The 15,125-nt window shown below is 47.3% G+C and overlaps 1 protein-coding gene across 1 annotated transcript; it reads right to left on the minus strand.

Annotated features, from left to right (window-relative positions):
• Positions 1 to 3,393: 3,393 nt before the first annotated feature.
• Positions 3,394 to 5,446, minus strand: LOC114705253 (cathelicidin antimicrobial peptide). The gene is made up of 4 exons (XM_028887051.2): positions 5,115 to 5,446; positions 4,461 to 4,568; positions 4,245 to 4,316; positions 3,394 to 3,603 (listed from the first exon to the last, which is right to left on the minus strand). The coding sequence occupies exons 1-4, from the start codon at positions 5,310 to 5,312 to the stop codon at positions 3,454 to 3,456; spliced, it is 528 nt and encodes a 175-aa protein (XP_028742884.1). The 5' UTR covers positions 5,313 to 5,446; the 3' UTR covers positions 3,394 to 3,453.
• Positions 5,447 to 15,125: the final 9,679 nt, after the last annotated feature.

Here is a 15,125-nt window from a genome sequence, read left to right on the forward strand (position 1 = left end):
TGGAGTTGTGGCCTCTGCCTGAAGCCAGGTTTCTATGCTAACTGAAGAGAGAATCATGTAAGAATCTCTCAGTGGGTTGATTATGTAGCACATAAATGTACCCATTCACTGAGCTGAGTATGGACTCAAAACCATGCTGAGCACTTAGGCACAGGGCTGTGTCCTGGAGGAAGATGTTGTTAATTTTTTTTTACTCTTTTTTCAGGGCCCACCACCCAGCTCCCAAATAAATCACACACAGAGCCTTATTCTTAATTATGAATGCCTGGCCTTAGCTTGGCTTGTTTCTAGCCAGCTTTCCTTAACTTAACTTATCCCGTCTACCTTTTCCCTCTGGGCTTTTCCTCTAACTTTTGTAAATCTTACTCTTACTCCATGGCTTGCTGTGTAGCTGGGTGGCTGGCCCCTGGAGTCCTCCTCCTCCTCCTCTGGCTGCTAGCTCTTAGATCCCTCTTCCCAGATTTCTCCTTCTATTTATACTGATGCCTGCCAGCCCTGCCTATCCTTTCTCCAGCCTTGCTATTGGCCAGTTCTTTATTAGACAATCAGGTGTTTTACACAGACACAGTAACACAGCTTCACACACAAGAAATGAAAAACATTTTTTTTTTTTTTTTTGAGCTGAGGATCGAACCCAGGGTCTTGCACTTGCTAGGCAAGCACTCTACCACTGAGCTAAATCCCCAACCTGAAAAACAATTTTTAAAAAAAGAAAAAAAATATGAGGGGTTGGAGCTGAAGAGATGGCTCAGAGAGAGCTTAGGAGCACTGACTGCTTTTCCCGAGGACCTGGATTTGGTTCCTAGCACCTACATGGCAGCTCACAACCATCTGTAATTCTAGTACCAGGGGATCTGATGCCTTATTCTGACCCAGGCACACATGTAGTACACAGACATTTAAGCAGAGAAAACGCCCATATGCATAAATTTTAAATTTTTTTTTTTGTAAAATGTAATTTAATTTAATTATTTAAATTTACATTGTTAATGTACAAGAGCATTTCCTTCAAACCACAGGTTAACACACACTAAAAAGCAATGCTGTTAGAGGAGAAGGGCTTGAGGACACTCAGCCATCGGAAACCAAAGCAAGGCACTCTCCAATAACAGCGGGTAGATTCCGGGTTTCCAGCTGAGGGTGGCTTCGAGCTGAGAGAGCACTCCCTCCAGGGGAGGAATCACCTGCATTAATGCTTGTCCTCCTCAGAGCTAGTGTGCCACCCACTCTGCGTACACTCGTGTGTCAACATTAAAAAATTAAAAAAATTGAACGGCTCGATGACTTGAGAAGCTCTCATAGTTGTGATAACTATGGAAGACAGAAGAGCACTGGCCGTATAGGTCTTTTCTTTTAGCACTAGTGTCTGGCCCTGGAACTAAAACAGTGCCATTATTTCTTCAAACCAGCAGATAGGCCGCCTCGACGGTCCTCTCCCTTCAATCAGATGGGCTGACCAAAAGGAACAGCATTTCCCTAGAGCACTGTGCTGCTGTTCTGCTTTTCAGACAGGACCACAACAAGGATTAACTTTCGAATACTCAAGGTGCACAAGAAGGTTATGTACGCTCAGTACTTCTAATTTATTCAAATTCGATTTGAATTTGGTCTGAAGCGATCTGGTGTAAAATGTTAGCTTTTCTGATATTTAATAATGTTTATTATGTTTGCATATAAGCTCAACAAATTAATGCCAAAGTACTACTTTATTCAAGGCTGTCTGCAGGTAAAATGTTAATACGAGTGACTCTGTTTAAAAGTCTATTTTCCTAGAGATGCGGTGAGTTGTAGGGAAAGACTAAGCAAAGGTGAATTAAGTCCTAGTCTCAATTCTGTTGTAGCAGTCTGCCCTGCGATGGGCCCCACTTTTCTCCGTTTGAATTTCAGGAGATCTGACCAGATGATGAGCCAGGCCTCTTCCAAGTCTGAAGTTCAAACTCCTAACATTCCAGGCCCTGTCATCTTGAAAGAAATATCTTTCATAAAATCTCACACATACAAAATACACAGTCAAATATCCGAATGACTTGAAAAAAAAAAAGAGGAAAGGATATGATTTGTTATCTGGGTTATACTTTGCAGCAATTAGGCAATTCATTTGGTATTTGTTTGATTGTATAATTTAATGTAAATTTTAAATTTAAAAGGTTTAAAATACATTGATTGAGTTGGTCATGGTGGCACTTTAATCCCAGCACTGGGGAGGAATAGGCAGGAGGATCTCTGTGAGTTCAAGGCCAGCCTGGTCTACATAGTCAGACCTTGTTTCAAAACAAAACCAAACCCACATTTCTGGAAGCATCAGGTAGAAGAGTGTACAAAGTGGGAAACGCTGTGGGCCTCAGATACTATCTGACGACATTATCAGCCTTTAGAACTAGAGGTCTGTTTGACAGTCCAAAACCTAGTTTACCTGACAGTCATACAGATGTTAGGTCAAACACATAGGTAAGCAATAAATGGATGTTTAGGGGCCAGAGAAATGGATCAATGGCTAAGGGCACTTGCTACCAGACAGTGATAGCACATGCTTTTCATCCCAGCACTTGGGATGCAGAGGCAAACTGATCTTCGTGAGTACCAGGACAGCCAGAGCTACAGAGCAACCCTGCCCCCCCCCCCAAAAAAAAAAAAAAAACAAAAAAAAAAACAAGCACTTGCTATTCTTGCAGAGGACCCTAAATTTAGTTCCCAGCACTCACATCTGGCAACTCACAACTGCCTGTAACTCGAGTTCTGGGGACCTGACACCTCTTCTGGCCTTTGCAGGTACCAGCAGGACATAATGCATATATATACTCAGGTACACAAACACACACAAAATAATAGTTCTTTTTTTTCCTTATCTTTTTGTTGTTGTTTGTTTTTCAAGATAGGGTTTCTCTGTGTGACTCTGGCTGTCCTGCAATTTGCTCTGTAGACCAGACTGGCCTCGAACTCAGAGAGACCTGCCTGCTCATGCCTCCAGCGTGCTGGGATTAAAAGAGTGCACCACCACCGCCCGGCTGATATATATATATTTTAAATGGACCTCTTGCCCTGCTGCCTTACCCATAACTTCTAATGGAATAGCTACCTTCCTTTTTGTCTCAAATGCATGAGAGCCCCCCCCACACACACACACACAGCAGTGATATCTCACACACACACACACACACACACAGCCCAGCAGTGATGGCACACACACACACACACACACACACAGCAGGGATGGCTCTCTCTCTCTCTCATTCTCAATCACACACACACACACACACACACACACACACACACAGCAGTGATGGCACACACACACACACACACACACACACACACACACACACACAGCAGGGATGGCTCACACATGTGCTCAGAGAGCCTCCAGGGTTAAAGACTAAAAGAAGATGAAAGCCATTGAGAAGTTTCCTTCACCAAATTTATTATTTTTGGAATCTAGAAACAGGCCAAGACAGGCTAGTTTTCTGCTTCAGGTGCAGTTTTCCCAAAAAAATCTGCAATTTTCTGGCCAATCTTCTTAATCTTTTCACCAATCTTCTGCCCACCTTTTCGGAGGAGTCCAGCGATCTTGGCAATTTTCTTAAACTTCTGGGGCTGTGTCCCAGGCTGTGTACCAGGAAGAGATGGGTTCCTTGTGAGGAACTGGTCCCAGGGCACCCAAGGTCCTCCCCATCTGGACCACACTCAGGGATACTCCCAGAGCCTCTGGGCCTAGTTCAGCCTTTGGACATGTAGTTGGATCCCTAACCCCAATGAAACCCAATGAGAACACTGGGGCCTTGGAATGGCAAGAGGCTCCCTGGGGTCTGAGAGTGTACCCTGGAGGATGCTGTGAGCATTAGCAGGACTCAGTAGGGCATGCTCACACCCACGTGGTGAGGTCCTCAGCCTGAGTTTGATTAAGACTCAGTGAGGCCTGAGAGTCTTCATTCCTAACAAGTTCCAGCTAAAAAAACAACCTTTTTTTTTTTTTTTTTTTTTTTTTTTTTTTTTTTTTGAGATAAGCCTTCGAATGTACCCATGTCTGGCCTGGAACTCATTATGTAGGTAAGGCTGGCCTAGAACCCGTAGAGAGCCTCCTTTCCTCGGCCTCCCAAGAGTCAAGCTTGGAGTCACTGCTCTGAAGGATAACAACAGAGCCAGTGGTGGAGCGGAAGTTCAGGCACAAGGGAGGACCAAGGGGATGGGTAGGAACAGGGAGTAACTGGCCCATGTCCCATCCCACATCATTCCTGCATCCCACTCACCCCTTTACAGTTGATGTCAAAAGAATCTATGTCCTGGCTCAGGGTGACTGTCCCCACACACTGCTTCACCAGCTGGGAAGAGAAAGCTCAAGGTCAAACTAGATCCCATTTGCCATAACCCCCAAACCCTAGCCCACTAGATGGAAAGATTCCCTCGGGACTCCTTGTTCAGTTCCCCAGGAGGCACCCACCAGTCACCCCAGCCCTCTGGCTTACCCCATTTTCCTTGAAGTCACATTGCTCAGGTAGCTGCTGCAATGCTTTGTCACACGCTGTCTCCTTCACTCTGAACCTCACATACTGTGGGGTATCTGGGTCCTCATCCTGGTCATGGGAAAAAGTAGGGAGACTAGTCTCAGCCCCTTCTCAGCTTCAAGATCACTCTTCTTGACAGCCACTAACAGAGTGGCCTTCCAACATGACATGCTAGGCACTGAGGCAGGACCCAGTGCTGGGGTACAGAGGGGAGGAGAAAATGAGCCCCTTCCTTCCTCCCCGCACATACAGTGAGTAGGAACAGCCCCCAGCCAGCTGAAATGAAGAGCACGTCCCCACCCCACCCCTTCTGGAAACAGGGAGGGAATCGGGCACATCCTTAGGGACCTCAAGGCTAGGCACAATCCTTCTTCGGATATGGAAAAAAAAAAAACTTAGAGCAAAGGAAGCCAATTCCTGGGGCCAACGATTCCACCCTGTCCCTGGAGTGGAGGCCCCATGCATCACTAGAATGGGGTTGAGAGCACTCTGCCACAGCAGGTATTCCAAAGCTGAAAGCTGTCAATCTGGAAGGAGGCAGATCTAGGAAGTGTCCTGAGAACAGGAGAGACCCACGAAAAGGGGAGGAGGAGGCCTGCTCTCCTGCAACCTCACCCCTGGGGGCTGCGAATCCAGGTCCAGGAGGCGGTAGAGATTGGTGTCTGGGGACTGCCGGTTGAACTCGTCCACAGCACGGAGCACGGCCTCCCTGTAGCCGCGGGTCTGGGAGATGGCTAAAGGCAGCACCAGACCCAGCAGCAGGAGCAGCGACAGTGGCCATCGCAGGGAAGGGTTGTCCCTCTGGGTTTGCATGGTCCCCAAGACTGCCTCCTCCAGGCCTCTTGAGCCTCCTTTATGCTCAGCCTGAACCTGATGCAGAGCCCAAGCAGAAGTCTTCCCGACCCTTCCTGCACTGGCTGCCTGCCAGGGTGTGGGCGGGGGCTTGCTTCAGAGTCTTGTTGCCTCATGAGGCTATGGGCAGTGAGTGAAGTGGCCTGGCATGTCAGATGAAGAAATCATTTCCCCATCTTCCTGAGATGCCCTTGGCTTCTCCCAGGCCCCAGGGGTGCTGGCCTATCCAGGATTGCTCAATGGGGTAAAAATCTCAAGAAAGGAAGAGCCAATGAGGATCCTAAGTCTGTCTACTCTTTGGGAATGAGTCTGGATTTAGTGTCCATTGCTAAATCTCCAGCTCTAGGCACTGTCTGACTCTCGGTGACCTTTGGCCTTTGATGATAAGTGACAGTGGCCGCCCCACCCAGAGACCCAGCCTCCCAAGGAAGAAGTTCCCCTGCCATTCAAGACCACAACATTATCTTCTTTGACAGTTGGAGAGTTTGGAAGCGCAGGGCCAAGAGGCGGTGAGGCTGGCAACCAGGCCCTGCCAGGTGACGCCATCCACGGCATGGACCGTGGCTTCCTAGACCCATCACTAGGTCCAGCAGCAGCAGGAACAACACCCTCTCTCGGATCCTTCTCAGCTGCCTTTCTCAAGATAAAGATGTCCCTACCCTCCTGCAGATGTGGCCTTTAGCCCAAGCCCACAAAAGGCCATCTACCCTGACCGAGTCAGCATTTCCACTTTCTCTCACACTTAAGCCTTTTCTGGGTTTGGTGACCACCCTGAAACTTTGTTTTAGTGCATGAAGGCTTAGGTTTCCCTCTGTCCCCTGGAATGGTCCCTATCCTATCATCCTTGCTTTGCCTCTTGCCTACATCTCCTCCAAGGGCTGTTTTCCCAACATTGAGGGCATCCAGGGCTGATTCTGTCCCCAGCATTCAGGCTTTCCTTGCAATAGCACCCCTCAGAATGTAAGTTACAATGACTAGGCATTACACGGTCTGAGCTCATGATTCCTATAAATGACAGGTATGGAGGCTCATGCCTATTATTTTAACACCTCAGAGGCTGAGGCAGGAAGACTACTATGAGCTCAAAGCAAACTGGGGTTACTAAGTGAGACCCTATCTCAAAAACCCCCCAAAAGAAAAAGAAATGGGGACTGGCGAGTAGTCATAGTCTCGCCTACAGCATACAAAGCCCTGGCACCGCAGCACCACTTAACCTGTTCACACTGGTGCAAGCCGGTAATCCCAGCACTTAGAAAAATGGAGGCAGGAGGGTCAGAAGTTCAAGGTCATCCTTAGTTACAATAAGTCTAAGGCCAACTTGAGATGCATGAAGGCCTGTCTCAAAAATAAATAAATAATTACTAACATTTAAAAGAAATACGTGTCTGTGTGAATGTATGCCACATCAGTGTGGGTGCCTGAAAAATCCAGAAGGCAATGGATCCCTTGGAGCTGGAGCTACAGGCAATCATGAGCTCCTCTGTGTGGTTACTAGGAACACTATTCAGAAGAACATCAAGTGCTCTTAACCACTGAGACATCTTTCCAATTCAACATTATTATTTTTTTAAGCCAAAAGAAAAACGATTCCCATGGACCCTCTCATCTGATTGCTGAGTACGCAGTGCATGGGTCCTGATCTCAAAGCAGAAAGAACTAATTATTCCCTCCTTCTCCTGGGACATTCCCCTCTCCCCTCCCACACCACCACCCTGCTTTTCACCACTTTTGCTCCTGTGAGTTGTTACCAAAATCCCTAGATTTCATCTCCCTTAGGTTGCTCCCCCAGCCACATTCCACCCTCCACACAAGTGTCCGGGGACCCCCTGGGATCACTGAGATGGCCACTCCAACCCTCTTTCAGCAGCCCACAACCCTCCATCCCACCTCAGCGCCTGCATCCTTTCCCCCCAGCACTCATCACAGTCCCCTGCACATCCAGATGCCAGGCCACACACACCAGCACTGACTCACTGAGCCTCTGTCCCAACATCGTGCTTTGGGGTTTCCACTGTGGCTGTTTTTGTTTGTTGTTTTTGGTTTGTATGTGGGGTAATCCAAAATGATTGAAGTAGTAATGATAAATTATGTTAAGACTGTGCTACTTCAATTAAGGCTTTTAGTTTACATTTGGCCTCAACGCAGTTGTAACATTAGGCTGGTCAATTTATTATTTTGAGACAGTGTCTTATGAAGCCCAGGTTGGCCTAAAACTCTATACGTAGCAGCCAAAGATAACCCTGAACTCCTGATTCTCCTGCCTCCAACCTCCAAAATGCTGGTGTTATAGGCATTTGCTGTCACACTAGCTTTTTGTTTGTCTGTCTTGTTTTAATTAGTGTGTACATGTGTGCATGCGTGTGTGTGTGTGTGTGTGTGTGTGTGTGTGTGTGTGTGTGTGTGCACCTCCTAAGTGCTGGGATTACAGATAGGCACAACCACATCCTGCTTAGCTTGGCTGATTATATACTTCCTGTTGGGAAGACACACAATCTTCGTCCCCAAACGTCAAGTGCATACAAAGCAACGAGTCACTGTGAAATAAGAGAGCAACGGGGCAGGGAGACGGGTCGGTGGGTACACAGTGCACACAACAAGCTCTCTCGCTTGACGGCATTCTCTCTCTCTCTCACACACACACAGGAAATAAAATTTGGGGTTGTTTTGTTTTGTTTTTTGAGATAGGGTTTCTCTGTGTAGCCCTGACTATCCTCGAACTCACAGTGATCCACCTGCCTCTGCTCCCGAGTGCTGGAATTAAAGGTGTGTGCCACCATTGCCAGGTGAAATATGTGTATTTTAAAAATCCCAGCAACTCAGCAGGGAGTGGTGGTGCACATCTTTAATCTCAGAACTAGGGAGGCAGAGGCAGGTGGATCTCTGTGAGCTCGAGGCCAGCCTGGGCTACAGAGTGAGTTCCAGATCAGCCATGGAAACAGAAAAACCCAGTCTTGAAAAACCAAGGAAAAAAAGGTCTCAGCCAGGCATAGTGGCACACACCTTTCATCCCAGCATTCAGTAGGCAGAGGCAGGCAGATCTTTGTGAGTTCATGTATAGAGTTCTAGGCCAGCCAGAATTACAAGGTAAGACTTTTCTCAAAATACAAAAACAAAACCAAAAAAAAAAAAAATTTAAAGCAGCAATAGTTACTGCAAATTAGGCCTTGTGGCCGAATACAGTTAGGATTGCTTTCCACATTCACAGGCACAGTATACGTCTATCATTTAACATGTCAAACAAATACTTACATGTGAGACAAAAATGCCAAAGCTAAAGAGTCTATGCTTGTAGGTTTAGAATGTAATAATGTATGCATATGCATTAGTGAGTAGGGGACTCACAATGGGTATCCACAGCTGAAAATGTCTGAAATGATTCACAAAAGTTGTTACATCATTTAAAGATGTTTTTATAATTTTTAAGTGTGTGTGTGTGTGTGTGCATGAGTATGTACGTGTGAATACATGCATGTGAGTGCAGTTTCCCTTGAAGGTCAGAGGCACTGGATGCCCCTGGAGCTGGAGTTAACAGGTGGTTGTGAGGCGCCTGACATGGATGCTGGGAATCAAACTTGGGTCTTCTGTGAGAGCAGTGTGTGCTCTTTATCACTCTAGCCCCTGTTAAATCATTTTTTAACAGTCTGAAAACACACTTTCTTCTTATAGACCCCCACTGTGCACACAACTATAAACATCACTTTATTAAACAAAAGAAAAAGGTAAATGTGAGGAAAATTTAAACATGCAGGCATTTTATTTCTCAACTGTAATTAAAGGTGACTTCTTTAAAGAATTATGACCTGTCCTGGATAGTCGTGTTATCAACCGGACACCTCTGGAAAGCGGGAACCTTAACTGAATGATTGCCGGTGGATGACTAGCCTGTGGGCTCCTCTGTGAGGCACTGTCTTGATTTGTAGTTAATGTGCAAGAGGCAGCCCACCGAGGGCAGTGCTACCCCTGGGCAGGTGGGCCTGGGCTCTACAGAAAGGTGGATAAACGAGAGCCTGGGAAAAGCCAGTAGACATCATTCCTCCATGGTCCCTGCTTCATGTTCCTGCCTAGCGTTCCTGCCCTGGCGTCTGTCCATCCATGACAGACTGTTAACTGTAAGATGAAATCAACTCTTCCCTCCCCAATTGCTTTTGGTTGTGGTGTTTATCACAGTAGCAACAATAACAACAACAAAACTAGAACATCATTCATTTGACATGTTTTTTGAAAAGTTTAAAAAACTGATTTTTTGTTTGTTTGTTTGTTTTTTAAGACAGAGTTTCTCTGTGTAGTTTTGGTGCCTGTCCTGGATCTCACTATGTAGACCAGGCTGGTCTCGAACTCACAGAGATTCACCTGCCTCTGCCTCCCAAGTGCTGGGATTAAAGGCTGTGCCACCACCACCCAGCAAAAAAATTTTTTTTTCATTTTTTTAGTAATAAAGTTTGTAAGTGAAAAAAGATATAACAATAAACATACTTCTTTCATCTAAAAAAGGTTAGCCGGGCAGTGGTGGCACACATGTTTAGTCCTAGCACTCGGGGGCAGAGGCAGGTGGATCTCAGTGAGTTTGGGGCCAGCCTGGTCTGCAGAGTGAGTTCCAGGACAGCCAGGGCTGTTACACAGAGGAAGAAGCTAAAGAGACAGAAAGGTGTGTCAATCAAAACACATTTTGTACCTTACAATTATACTGAGTATATATTGAAAAAATATTATAGTCTGGCAGGATGACTCAGCAGGTAAAGGTGCTTGCTTCCAAGCCTGAAGATCTGAGTTCAGTCCCCAGAACTCACCTGGTAGAAGGAAAGAGCCGATTCCTGCAAGCAATTGTCTTCCTGCTTCCACACATGCTGTGGTATGCATGCATGGGCATATGCACACACAAAATGAATAAATCAAATAAAAATTATTTTTAAAAGACTTATTTATTTTTATTTTATGTGTATGAGTGATTGTCTACACACACACACACACACACACACACACACACACACTTGCACAGGAATGCACACACGTGCCCCACATGCATACCTGATGCAGAAAAGGGAATCACGTTCCCTGGAACTAGGTTACAGACAATTGTGATCTGCTATGTAGGTACTGGAAACTGAACCTGGGTCATCTGCAAGAACAGTATGTACTCTTAACTGCTGAGCCATCTCTCCAGCCCCATAAAAAGTTTAAAAAAAAAAAATCACAGTGGGCTGGAGAGATGGCTCAGCAGTTAAGAGCACTGGTTGCTCTTCAAGAGGACTCAGGTTTGGGTCCTAGCACCCACATAGCAGCTCACAACTATGTGTAACTCGAGTTCCAGGGGATTAGGTGACCTCTTTCCATGGGCACTGCATACACATGGTGCACTGACATACATGGTACATAGATATACATACATGCAGGCAAAATAACCCACACACGTTAAAAAAAAACACAGGGCCAGCAAGATGTCTTAGCAGGTAAAGACACTTTGACTAGAGTTCAATCCCCAGGACCCTGATGGGAAGAAAGAAAGAACTCCCAAAAGTTGTCCTCTGACCTCTACACTTACACCATAGCACACATGGACACATACAGACACACACACACACACACACACACACACACACACACACGCAAATAAATTAATTAATGTAGCTTTCCTTTGCTTGTTTGTTTTGTATTTTTGTTTTTGAGACAGGGTTTCTCTGTGTAACAGTCCTGCTATCTTGGAACTCACTCTACAGACCAGACTGGCCCCGAACTCACTTCATCTTGTGAGTTCTGACAGACTGGCCTTGATCTACCTACCTCTCCTTCCCCAGTGCTGGGATTAAAGGTGTGCACCATCACTGCCTGGCTAATGTAGTTTTAAAATTACAATAAACTACAAGTATCAGAGAAACAGTTATCTAGAGCATCAAGGCAGGAGCTCTTTGGATTTTCTCTAAAGCTTTTAAAATTGACAGTACTGTACTCTCCCCCACAATGCATAGGGTGTATTAAAGTATACAGTACACCGCTAGGCGGGAGGATGGACCACAGCAATGGAGGGGTCTAGAGTCCATGAGGCAGATTCTGGTCCCAGCTCCTCAGGGAACTGACCCATGTGCCTGGAGGCCTGAAATGACTCTTGGCTTCAGAGGCTGTGGGACCCTTAGGGGCTTGGACAGGACACCGTGGAGGGTGGCAGCTTGAGTGAATGCTGCTGATTGCACACTCCGCCCCGGAGGGTGAAGGAGAAGTGGGCTTCTGTGCAACCTGGTTTCACAGCGCAGGATTGCTCCAGTCACCTCTTGGTCAAGCAGGCCTTGCGCATCAAGCCCCTCAGAGCAGCAGAGAAAGGAACAATCCAAGGACATCAGGCTGGACTACATAGTGGGTTCAAAGACTCCAGAGGTACATAGTAAGACTCACTGTTGGGGGGGACATAAAAATGTTTTTCCCTGGGGTCGGGGGCCCAGCTGGCAGAGTGCTAGCTCAGCACAGTTAAGCCAAGAACGCACACTGATCATGGCCATACAGCTCTCTAATCTCAGCACTCACTTGGGAAGCAGAAGGTCAGGAGTTTTAAGACCAGCTCCAGCTACACAGCAAATTCAAGATTAACCTGGGCTACATAGAAAACACCCTACCCTACCCCATCCCCCCCCCAAAAAAAAAAAGAAAGAAGAAAGAAAAGACTCTTAAATAAGGGAACATATCAAGATAACCAAGGTTTATTTCTGGCCTTACTATGTCAGTGGTGGAGAACTTGACTAGCCGGCACAGAGCCCTGAGTTCAATCGCAGCTCTTAAAAACAGCAACTCAGCCAGGCGGTGGTGGCGCATGCCTTTAATCCAGCACAGGCAGGCGGATCTCTGTGAGTTCGAGGCCAGCCTGGTCTCCAAAGCGAGTTCCAGGAAAGGTGCAAAGCTACACAGAGAAACCCTGTCTCGAAAAAGCAAAAAACAAAACAAAACAAAAAAACAGCAACTCTTGAGACCTTCCTTGATGCCACAGGGTGCACTGGGCCTAACCAACACCAACCGGTTCTTCAAGCACTGGGAGTCTGTGCAAACCACATGAGGGAGCTCTTCTCAACATCCTTCAGAAGTCCTGCTGGGGGGTGGGGGCTTAGCTCAGTGGCAGAGCACTTGCCTGGCAAGCACAAGGCCCTGGGTTCGGTCCTCAGCTCTGAAAACAAACAAACAAACAAACAAATAAATAACACACTTTGAAAAAAGAAGAAGGGGGGACAACTGTGGTCCCAGCCTTCCTGTTAAGCCCTCTCTTCACCCTACTAGGAACCATTAGTGGAAGAGAACGCCATGCTGTCTCCTGCTCCCCAGTGCTGGCTGCTGGCTGATGAACCGGGCCTGCACAGTTCCAGCTTCAGAAGCCCAGTAGCCGCCGCCAGGTCTTAACCCAAGCATGTATGTGTAAGTCACAGGCCTGGGCCTTCCTTCATTCACCAATAGGAAATGCCAGTCGCCCTCTGGAAGAGGAAAAGCTGGGTGGAGTGTGGGGTAGGAAAGGGATGGGCCTTGGGAAGCCTTGGGTACCAGACACAGAACTGCCCAAAGGAGATGCTTGGAGTAAGTCTCCAGAATGGTTAGCTATTCTCTGCGGACAAGAAAGCCTTGTGGTTCCCCAGGTTAGTGCCAATCCTGATAGAACCTAGCCAAGTATCTACGTTCAGAACACCACTCAGCCACAATTCAGACACATCCATCTGTCCCCAGACCACATAACCTGGCCAAAAAGAGATTCACAAGGAGTCAAAAGGCTGGTGACATGGCTTTTGCCACCAAGCCTGTCTGACAACCTTTGTGAAAGGAGAGAACAGACTCCAGAAGGTAGTTCTCTAACCTCTACACGTGCCCTTGCTACACACACACACACACACACACACACACACACACACACACATTAAATTTAAAAACAATTTTAGGCAAAGCATGATGGTGCACACCTTTAATCCCAGCACTCCAGAGATAGAGGTAGGGGGATCTCTGAGTTCGAGGCCAGCCTGGTCTACAGAGCGAGTTCTAGGACAGCAGAGCTACACAGTGAGACCTCATCTCAAAACAAGCAAACAAGTGTAATCAGAAAACCAAGGGAAACTGTTCACTGGAACGGAGTAGGCACTGGTCAGGTAAACTCACTGGGTAATAACAAGGCTGAGACCACTGGAGCCTCTGCCCAGTTAGGCACTCAGAGTTACTGTTGAGAGCGCCTAGAGGACACTTTTCCTGAAGGCAATTGGACACGTGGCTCCAGGTGGCCATGATCGCCACTTAAAGGGCCTCAAGCTAAGGAAGTACTCATGCTAGCCAACGCCCCTTCAGTATGGGCCTAATCCAGTTCTTAAGTTTCTGACCACACACACACACACACACACACACACACACACACACACACACACACAGGCACAGGCATGCACACACACACATACACACTCAGCCGAGGCCAGGCACAAGTCCATCCTGCTTCATAACTCCATGAAATGAACAGGGGGCTAAATCGGATGAGCAGGGACTTCTCAGACCGTGCCCCTGCGACAGGGTTCTCTGTGTAAAGTGTCCATCACTCGGGAAGTCTGAGAACCTCCCTTGCTGTCTCTCAGCCTCACACACAGCTCATTCCAGAGCCCGAGGAACGCCACAGAAAGGGACTCTGATTCCCCTGATTAGCCCCTGGTTTTCTCGAATCTGCCCCTTTCCACAAAACAGGCCTAAAAGACTGCAAAGGGCCCAGCCTCCAGTCCCTCTGAGGAAGGGCCTGCTCAAGGACACAAAGGGCAGGTCATGGGCACTGGGACGCCCACCCTCACCTTGCCACCCCCTTTCCCTCCCACAAAGCACCTCACCTAATGTGGACATTTGTCAACTAGCTATGGGAAGATGAAGAAAGAGAGGAGGGACCAGGGGACAGAAGGGAGCCCCAGGAAACCATGTCACCCACCAAGGCCCAAGGATTGAGAAAGGCAAGGGCACGGTGGAGACATCACGGAGCCCAGTTTCCTGTCCATGACCTCCCCGTCCCCAACACGTATTTCCCCTCTTCTAAGTGGGGCAGGGATGCAGCACTCAAAAGAGGTCATAAGGCTGTGCTTAGCTGCTCCCAGGACCTCCAACTTTTAGGAGAACCCCCGAAAACACAGCCCTTGACATCTGTCATCTCAGCACTCGGGAGCCAAAGTCATGATCGTCGTAAGTTGGGAGGCTAGCCTCATCTACATAGCAAGATCCTGTTTTGGAAATGCATGAGGAAAGGAGAAAAAGAGAAGAGAAAGAGGAGGGAAGGGAATCGGAAGGGAGGGAGGAAAAGAAAAGGAATGGAGCTCTGTGAGATAGTCTTCCCCTTTTATCAAAACCTACATGGCTCCCTATCGGCCAGTGGCCTCCATTCACTGTCACCTCTCCCCGAATGTCCACTCCTGGACACTAACTTTACTGTAGGATATATGAGTAGAGTGTCACAACCTCCATACTTAGGTTAACACGAGGCAGGTAGGGGACATTGAGGATCAGCAAGAGAGTATACTGTGTTTAGACTTTTTTTTTTTTTTTCATGACTAGGAATTGAACTCAGAGCCTCACACATGCTAGGCAAGGGCAGACTTCTGAAAAGCACACATACTACATGTCTGTTCTCTCTTGCTAGCACCTTGAATGGGTGGACTACAACAAAACTGAGCTCAGCAGTGGTCAAGAGGCTGCCATGTAAGATAAATGGCCAGAAGAAATTAACAGTATAGCTGTAGCCAGTGGTGGTGACACATCTTTAATCCCAGCACTCGGGACTCAGAGCCAGGCGGATCT

The sequence above is a fragment of the Peromyscus leucopus genome, chromosome 7 (genome assembly GCF_004664715.2).
Source record: "Peromyscus leucopus breed LL Stock chromosome 7, UCI_PerLeu_2.1, whole genome shotgun sequence".
NCBI classification, from domain to species: domain Eukaryota; kingdom Metazoa; phylum Chordata; class Mammalia; order Rodentia; family Cricetidae; genus Peromyscus; species Peromyscus leucopus.